The sequence below is a fragment of the Trypanosoma grayi genome, assembly GCF_000691245.1.
Source record: "Trypanosoma grayi strain ANR4 Tgr_744_V1, whole genome shotgun sequence".
In the NCBI taxonomy this organism is placed as follows: Eukaryota; Euglenozoa; class Kinetoplastea; order Trypanosomatida; family Trypanosomatidae; genus Trypanosoma; species Trypanosoma grayi.
In genome coordinates this window covers 1-8,509 of record NW_008826363.1, presented here as the reverse complement: position 1 = coordinate 8,509, position 8,509 = coordinate 1, and the positions used below count along the sequence as shown (strand labels likewise).

The following is an 8,509-nucleotide window of genomic DNA, read 5'->3' as shown; positions in this document are numbered from 1 at the left end:
CCGCTGCCTCGCCGCCGGCGTTGGGTGGTTTACGGCAGCGACGCACCAGCACTGCGCCGCGGGGGCGTACTCTCCGCGCCCCCGACCGCTGCGCCGCACCACTGGCGGCGACAGGCACACCGTGCTCGATAGGAGGCCCTCGTCGACAGTTGACGGGCGCCATTGCAGTGCGTCGCTGTCGTGCAGTTTGAGCCGTCCGCTCACATTCGTTACGCAACCAGTACCCCAGCACACCGGCTTATCACCCGGTAGTCGCTGGTTCGATGATGGTGGCATGCACTTCCTGTGCTGCACCAGGGTGCGGCACGCGATACCTTGCTGTGCTCTAAGAGGACCGAAAGAAAGGAAGCAAGTCCCGCTTACAGTATCGCCAGGACGCAGAAGCAACACGACACAGAAAAACAAAAAAAAAAAACGATCCTACAAACACAACATAACGCCTCTGGAATACATGAAAACAATAAAGCATACGCGAGCAGGCTGTTTTGAAATTTGTTGTACAACACTCACCACTGCATTTTTTGCCCTTTCCGGTGGCAGCACTCGTCGCACCTCTACCCTTATAGTTCGCCGTTAATAGGCGAACCACGACGCGCGGTTACCGCGCCTTCCCTCTCTAAGGGGTTCTCCTGCGGAGCGATATGGGTGAGAGTAATTCTTGGAGAAAAAAAAAACACAAGCCAATCATTGACGGGGTGGGGGTGATATGGACTGCTACACAGCAGTTATCCTTTTTCAGATAGGGGTAGCCAAGAGTACTACCAAAATCTGACCCTCCTTCACCGTTTGATACTGGATGACACCATCTTTACTTGCACAAGGCCTCTCTTCCCGTTCATTCTGCATCGTCACTTATCTTCCTTCTTCACCGTATGTCCCTCGGTGCTATGCACAGAGCCATACGGCGCACTCACACTTCCGGCTGTTGAACGGCACAAGTGCTCTCCCGCTCCACGGCCTCCTCATCCTCTGCTCGGAGAACCGGAGGCCTGGCGAACGCCTTGTTGTTCTCGCGGTAGAGCACAAAGTGCTGCACAAAGAACACAATGTCGTATATCATGCTCACTGAGCCAAGGGCGAACTTCACAGGGTTGCCTGTCATGCCCGTCCAATTTCCAGTCACCCAACTGTCCATCAGCTGCTGCGCAATGCTGAAGAATCCGCCTGTGAAGTCGAGCACAACGTTCCAGATGTTCCACCCAATTGTAGTCTTTCTCTTGTAGTTCAGGTACATCTGCGGCCAGTACTTCACAATACTGATGCCCAGTTTGATCATGCTCAGTCCATACAGGAGGTCGAGGTAGTTGAAGAAGGCGGTGGTCTCAACACCGCCGACGATCAAGAACGTCCACAAAAGGATAACGAAGAAAATGACGCCGATGAGCACCCACGTGGTGATGCTGACCGTCTGCCCACCACGATCAAAGAAGATGATCTGCACGCCATTCGTAAGGCAGCATGTTAACGCGTACACCGCAAACACCACGTCATTCACCGCCACAGTGTTTGATGCGCCATTGTAGCGATTTTCGTACATCTCCTGCACGGCTTCGTTCGCGTAAAAGCAGAGATTGTACGTGGAGTAGCACATGAACCCGACGATGTTCAAGGAAACAAAGTCGAAGCTTTGGCCTTCCACACTCCACCGACGCATGTTGTAGTAGAGCTGTGGCAAGAAGGACACCCCCCACGCCAAGAAGTAAATCCAGCCGATCAACGCGGATATGTAGTCCCACGGGTACGGGTTAGCGTTCACCACAGGAGCCACAAACGTCAGCAATACCGCCGTACCGGCCATGAGAACTGCGCTCACCATCGCCACCACGCTGGACGGGATTTCGTACTTTCCAATCTTGATGCCCGATGGGTCTGCGAGCACGCGCGGCGCCTCACCTGTGCCATCCTCGGCATAAGGAGATTTCTTGCCACCACCGCCGCCTCCCGATGCGGTGTCCACGCACATTGGATCGCCAAATGGCTCCACGACCACATGCAGCCCGCCCTCTGATGGAGTGCTCGGCTCACACGGCTGCTGCTCTGCCAACATATTTGAACGAATAAGACGACGAATTTGAGAAGTTTGCCTGTGCGTCTGCCACAACGCAGCAGAGAAACCAAAATTTTTTGTGTGTTTTTTTTTTTTGAAAGAAAGGAGAGAAGAGGAAAGGATGAAGTAAAAGTGTATGCAAGGAAAAGGGACCCTTTGCTGACTGTAGGTCAGCGGCACGCCCTGCCCTGCCACGACACGCCACCGAAGCCCTTGATTCAGTATTGCTTACTCCTGTTTAAAACCCCATTGCTCATTAAACAAAATAAAAATCGCGGGAAAAGACGTCGCCGTCTGCAGTGCGCTCCACGCTGGCCATACTAACAGCACAACACACACAACCTCACATGGCTACACGTCTTCGCACACTGCAGAGAGGCGCGCCCAATCACTGCGGCGCTGTCACTGCCCATGTTGGTAATTAGTTCTGGCACCTGGGGGCCGTCCGCACACCGCCGTCCCTCCGCGGCGGGGAAGAGCAGCGCGCAGGCTGCGGCCAGCGACCAGCTCTGTCGGTCGCCCGGCGCCAGCGCCGCTGCGCACACACTCCCCCGCCACGTAGGAACACCGCACAACTTAAATGCGGTGCGGCCATGCCCCCAGGCACAAACAAACGTAAAAAAAGAAAAGAAACAGAAAATTACGCTTTTTTTTTTTNCAGCACAACCCACACAGTCGTTCAACACACGCGCACACCAAGCACAACCCTTACTCAGAGAGCACCAACTCGGCGCAGCGGGCCCTGACGCATCGCTCACAACCACTTCCCGATCCCCGCCATTATGCCGGCACCGGCCCAGAGCGCGGCGAACATCCCAATCCGCTTCCAGATGCGGTGCGCTGCCTCTTCACCCGCGTGCTTCCGAAGGTCCGCCGAGAAATCGCTGAGCATGAGGACGAAGCCGAGGTACAGCAGGATGCCGCCGCACAGAGAATCGAAGATCGCCTGTAACAGCACGAAAGATGTCCCCGTCACTGATACCTTCGAGCCTTCCACGGCGCCCAGTCCAATTGCGGCACCCAGCGGCGCAGAGATGGAAAAGATCAGCGCAAGCAGCAACTCCAGTGTCAGGCGCATCGATGCGTCTACAAGACGCGAGCCAAGCGCAAGGCCCTCGAACATCTGGTGAAACGCAAGCGCCACAAGAAGTGCCTTCGTGTCTGCGTCACTTGAGATACCCACCGTCAGCCCGATGAACACGCTGTGTAGCGTCACGCCGAACTCCATGAACAGAGCAGAAGCAACCCGCTGGGCCCTCCCCTGAGAGACGATAGCACCCGCGTGGCTGTGGTGGCCGCAGCAATCCTCCTCGCCACTCGAAGAGCCAACGCGCTCCCCAGAAAGAATACCTTCCTCAATCTTGGCAGGCTCCGAAGCGGGCGTGGACTTTTTGGTGCTTGCAAACGTCAGGTCCAAGGACACGTCCAGTGCGTGCATCAGTATTGCCGCAACCATCGCGAACATCAACGCGTACGCGTCGTACGACTCCTTGAACGACTCCGGCACGCACTCCTCCTCGAACGCGTGAGCGGCGTGGTTGATCATGTGGATCATCGCCACCGAAAGCACCACCCCCGTCGCTGCACACTTGCCAATGACGAAAGCAAACGGATTCAGCCGCAGGAACGGCACGTACTTCCCGGCAATCGGGATTAGCGTCCCGATAAACGACGCGGCGAGCACCACGAAGATCGCCGCCACGTGCAGCCCAACCGAGTACGGGCCGTCGGCTCCACCGCACCCACCGTGGCTGTGCCCTCTGATGCGAATCAAGTGTAGCAATTTCGGAAGTCTCCACGACCGTCATGCCATGGACTGCCGTGGACACTTCGAGCCATTTCAAGGCTCTTCTGTTCTACTCTACCTTGAAAGGGGAAAGCTGGGGAAGCAACGGTTTGGCGGAGCTTCGAGAATGCTTATCACTGGTGTGTCACAGTGACAAAGTGCAGAGAAAGGTCGCTTGCCAGAGCACGATATCCGATACAGCAGTGTCAGCGCACCAGTAACTGTTACATGGCACACGTTTCAGTGTGCCCTACGGGGAAGCGAAGCACGCGCCGCATCTCCCAGGCGATCATCTCTCGCTGGGCCGTCGCAAACCCCGCGAGCGCGAGAACTTTGTTCATTCGCAGCGGGGCGATGCCACCCAGATGTCGGAGAGCGTGGAGAGCCGCTAGCGGCGCAGGCGGACGCCAGCTTCCGTGAGCAGCGGGGACAGCAAGGGACGCCACGCCATGCCTACAGCGGAGCAGGGGGCGCCGCGAAGCCCCGTTGGTTGGGAGAGCCACGATGGGCATCCATCGTCACTTACAGATCGCCCCTTAAGGGAATCATTGTCACCGCCTCGCGTCCTCTGGCTGGTGAAATCACGCACTCGGTACCTCGGCCACCTTGCGCACAACGCCCAAGCCGCCCGTCCGCATTCGCCACGCAACCAGCACCCCAACACACCTGCCCATCACCCACCAGCCGGTGTCTCGATGATGGTGACATGCACTTCCTGTGCTGCACCAGGGTGCGACACGCGACGCCTTGCTGCACCATCAGAAGACCGAGGGCAAAAAGGAAGCAAGTCATGTTTACAGCAGTGGCACGGTGCAGAGGCAACACAACACCGAAAAAGATTCCACAAACACAACGCAGCACCTCTAGAATACATGAAGTCGATCGGCCAAGAAAAAAATAAACAATGTTATCGTTTTCTTTTGTTATATCATCTGCCACTGCATGTTTGCGCTGTTTAGGTGGCAGTGCTCGTGGCACCAACGTGCCCATATTTTTGTCCAGTTACAAGCGTAGCACGCGCAGTTACCGCCGCCCTCCCCAAGGGGTAATTCTGCGGCACAACATCGGGGGTAAAAGTCAGCCTGGTGAACAAGGAAAGACACAACAATAAAAATAAAAATAAAAACAACAAAAATCAACGGTGGGGTGGTCATGAGATAACTCAATGCTCAGTAGTTACCTCGTTCAAACGCGCTAAAACAAAAAAATACTATCCAAACCCGAATTTTCGCCACCGTTTGATACTGCATAACATCGTCTTAGCCTTTAATAAGTTTCATTTCCCACTCGTTTTGCCTCGTCATTTAATTACCTCGAATTACCGCGTGGCCCGGCAGTGTGATGCGCGGAGCCATACAGCGCACTCACACCTCCGGCTGTTGAACGGCACAAGTGCTCTCCCGCTCCACGGCCTCCTCCTCCTCCTCTGCTCGGAGAACCGGAGGCATCGCGAACGCCTTGTTGTTCTCGCGGTAGAGCACAAAGTGCTGCACAAAGAACACAACATCGTATATCATGCTCACTGAGCCAAGGGCGAACTTCACAGGGTTGCCTGTCATGCCCGTCCAATTTCCAGTCACCCAACTGTCCATCAGCTGCTGCGCAATGCTTAAGAATCCGCCTGTGAAGTCGAGCACAACGTTCCAGATATTCCACCCAATTGTGGTCTTTCTCTTGTAGTTCAGGTATATCTGCGGCCAGTACTTCACAATACTGATGCCCAGTTTGATCATGCTCAGTCCATACAGGAGGTCGAGGTAGTTGAAGAAGGCGGTGGTCTTAACACCACCGACGATCAAGAACGTCCACAAAAGAATAACAAAGAAAATGACGCCGATAAGCACCCGTGCGACGAGACTGACCGTCTGCCCACCACGATCAAAGAAGATGATCTGCAGGCCATTCGTAAGGCAGCATGTTAACGCGTACACCGCAAACACCACGTCATTCACCGCCACAGTGTTTGATGCGCCATTGTAGCGATTTTCGTACATCTCCTGCACGGCTTCGTTCGCGTAAAAGCAGAGATTGTACGTGGAGTAGCACATGAACCCGACGGTGTTCAAGGAAACAAAGTCGAAGCTTTGGCCTTCCACACTCCACCGACGCACGTTGTAGTACAGCTGTGGCAAGAAGGACACCCCCCACGCCAAGAAGTAAATCCAGCCGATCAACGCGGATATGTAGTCCCACGGGTACGGGTTAGCGTTCACCACAGGAGCCACAAACGTCAGCAGCACCGCCGCACCGGCCATGAGAACTGTGCTCACCATCGCCACCACGCCGGACGGGATCTCGTACTTTCCGATCTTGATGCCCGATGGGTCTGCGAGCACGCGCGGCGCCTCACCTGGGTCTTTCTCGTCAGAAGGAGTCATGTCACCTCCGCCACTCACCCCGGAGTTGGTGTGCGGCGCGTCGTCAAATGGCTCTACAAGCACATGCGTCGTGCCATCCGGTGGGGCGCACGGCTCACCAGGCTGTTGGTCTGCTGACATATTTGAGCAAATAAAGCAGGGAAATTGAGAGATTTATCTGCACGTTTGCCAAAACGAAGCAAAAAAAAAATAGAAGGATAGAAGACGAAGAGCATTTGTATGCATGGAAAGGGACCCTTTGCTGGACGGAACTCAGCGGCACACCACTGGAACCCTCAGCTCAGCGTTGCTTCCTGTCGATTAAAGCCCTCTTGTTTATCAAACCTTGCAAAACGAAAAAAAAAAGCGTCGAGTGAAAAGACGCCACCGTCCGCAGTGCGTTCCGCGCTGGCTACACCAACAGCATAACACACACTACCCCACATGGCCACACGGGCTTCACACACCGCAGAGAGGCGCACCCAATCGCTGCGGCACACCGCTCAGCCTAAATGCGGGACGGCCATGCCCCCACGCACGAAACAAACAAAGAGAAAACCAAATCAGGAAATCACACTTACTTTGAAGCACAACTCACAGAGTCGTTCAACACGCGGGCACACCAAGCACAACTCTTACTCAGAGAGAGCTGACCCGCCTCAGCGGACCCCACTCCATCGCTCACAACCACTTCCCAATCCCCGCCATTATGATGGCACCGGCACTCAGCGCGACGCACATCCCAATCCGCTTTCAGATGCGGCGCGCTGTCTCCTCACCCGCGTGCTTCTGCAGTGCCCACTGAGAAATCGTTAAGCATGAGAACGAAACCGAGCCACAGAAGTATACCGCCGCACAGAGAATCCCAAGATCACCTGCATCAGCACGAAAGATCTCCCCGTAACTGATAACTTCGAGCCCTCTACGGCACCCAGTACGATTGTTACACCCAGCGACGCAGTGATGGAGAAGATCAGCGCAAGCAGCAGCTCCAGCGTCAAGCGCATCGACGCGGTTACAAGACGCGAGCCAAGCCCAAGTCTCTCACACATCTGTTGGAACGCAAGCGCCACATCCTTTCTTCCTCGTCATCGTGCCTTCTCGAAGTTCGTTAATGGCCCCGCTCTTCTGGCCACCAGCGCAGAGCACGTTCATCACCACCTATCGATGATACAAAATAAAAACCCCTTTGTTTTGCCTTGCATTCTGTTGTTTTTATAGTTTTTGGTTCCAAGTTTGGTAGATTTTGTATTTTGTTATACGTTTTGCCGAGCCTTTCCGTTGAGGAAACACGATCTGAAGGATTCGGGCGACCAATTTCCCTTAGCCGGGATCAGTAGGCCTACTTGCCCTCCCCTAGTTAAATCATTGAAGAGGGATGGCACGTATTGTTGTCAGGCTCGGCCAAAATCCATAAACTAACGGGGCTTAAAGGGGGGAATGCGCTATACCTGATCCCGCATGATGGACGTCACGTCCATCGGGGAAGGCTGTTGAGGACAAAGCCGTTCCACTGCAAGAAGGTAGTGGAACAACTCTTTCGTGAAGCCATAGCTTCTCCACATTGCCCCCATCCACAGTAAAGTGACAACGGAGACTCTTTAGGGCAGGACAGCTAAGTGCAGGCTCGTCTCTTCGCGCTGTCCGCGCTGGCCCAGTTTCACGGTGTCCGGCCTGAATCCATGTCTGATCATGCGGTGCCTTGTGGGCCCGTGCTTGCTGTGACATTGGTACCCAAACGTTGGAGATACAAAGCAAGCCATTTAGAGGGCACCCATCTGCTCATAATTGAAGCCAAGTGCATGCGCAAGCCCATGCGCGGTTATGCGAATTGTGAATCGCATAACGGCGATTGACTGAGACGCAAAGTTGATGACACCAACAACAGGACGCCCATTTTTTAGTGAGGCGCAGCTCCCCGCCCACGCAACGTTGGTGCCGGCTGAAGAACCAGCGGCAGCGTACAGAATCATGTCAGCATCCTCCACACCCGTTGTACGGTGTGCCTCAGGAACAGTGAAACTAACACAAACCACCGAATTAAACTGAGGTACCACAATATTGTTGTCCTCCCGTTGAACAAGAAGACGTGATGGGTGTAGTTCAACAGCGAGAGGAATAGTGTGCTTGACGATGACTGGCCTCTTCTCAGCAGTCATAACATCATCTCTGGTGCAGGGAGCCGTGCCAACACGAAAGTTGGGACACTCAGCTCCTGATCGGCGGCCGCACTTGGCCGGATTGTTCATGTCCTCCGTGGACACATTGATGCGGATCGGCGCCCAAGTCTTCTCCCCACCGGAAAGGGTGTACGCCTGC

General features: G+C 54.8%; 8 protein-coding genes across 8 annotated transcripts; 1 reads left to right on the top strand and 7 right to left on the bottom strand.

Annotated features, from left to right (window-relative positions):
• On the top strand, positions 1–577 carry DQ04_07441070 (hypothetical protein; the record flags this gene model as incomplete). Its single annotated transcript, XM_009315169.1, has 1 exon — positions 1–577. A coding segment is annotated over one exon (577 nt), but the record flags the coding sequence as incomplete, so codon positions are not given.
• A 333-nt stretch (positions 578–910) lies between these two features.
• Positions 911–2,047, bottom strand: DQ04_07441060 (cystinosin; the record flags this gene model as incomplete). Its single annotated transcript, XM_009315168.1, has 1 exon — positions 911–2,047. One exon carries the CDS (start codon positions 2,045–2,047, stop codon positions 911–913), a length of 1,137 nt encoding a protein of 378 aa, XP_009313443.1.
• Positions 2,048–2,801: 754 nt separating this feature from the next.
• On the bottom strand, positions 2,802–3,593 carry DQ04_07441050 (putative cation transporter; the record flags this gene model as incomplete). Its single annotated transcript, XM_009315167.1, has 1 exon — positions 2,802–3,593. One exon carries the CDS (start codon positions 3,591–3,593, stop codon positions 2,802–2,804), a length of 792 nt encoding a protein of 263 aa, XP_009313442.1.
• Positions 3,594–4,355: 762 nt separating this feature from the next.
• Positions 4,356–4,823, bottom strand: DQ04_07441040 (hypothetical protein; the record flags this gene model as incomplete). The annotated part of the gene is made up of 1 exon (XM_009315166.1): positions 4,356–4,823. One exon carries the CDS (start codon positions 4,821–4,823, stop codon positions 4,356–4,358), a length of 468 nt encoding a protein of 155 aa, XP_009313441.1.
• A 374-nt stretch (positions 4,824–5,197) lies between these two features.
• DQ04_07441030 (putative cystinosin) lies at positions 5,198–6,331 on the bottom strand (the record flags this gene model as incomplete). The annotated part of the gene is made up of 1 exon (XM_009315165.1): positions 5,198–6,331. The coding sequence occupies one exon, from the start codon at positions 6,329–6,331 to the stop codon at positions 5,198–5,200; it is 1,134 nt and encodes a 377-aa protein (XP_009313440.1).
• Positions 6,332–7,002: 671 nt separating this feature from the next.
• DQ04_07441020 (putative cation transporter) lies at positions 7,003–7,242 on the bottom strand (the record flags this gene model as incomplete). The annotated part of the gene is made up of 1 exon (XM_009315164.1): positions 7,003–7,242. The coding sequence occupies one exon, from the start codon at positions 7,240–7,242 to the stop codon at positions 7,003–7,005; it is 240 nt and encodes a 79-aa protein (XP_009313439.1).
• Positions 7,243–7,618: 376 nt separating this feature from the next.
• DQ04_07441010 (hypothetical protein) lies at positions 7,619–7,918 on the bottom strand (the record flags this gene model as incomplete). The annotated part of the gene is made up of 1 exon (XM_009315163.1): positions 7,619–7,918. The coding sequence occupies one exon, from the start codon at positions 7,916–7,918 to the stop codon at positions 7,619–7,621; it is 300 nt and encodes a 99-aa protein (XP_009313438.1).
• Positions 7,919–7,953: 35 nt separating this feature from the next.
• On the bottom strand, positions 7,954–8,439 carry DQ04_07441000 (Major Surface Protease; the record flags this gene model as incomplete). The annotated part of the gene is made up of 1 exon (XM_009315162.1): positions 7,954–8,439. One exon carries the CDS (start codon positions 8,437–8,439, stop codon positions 7,954–7,956), a length of 486 nt encoding a protein of 161 aa, XP_009313437.1.
• Positions 8,440–8,509: the final 70 nt, after the last annotated feature.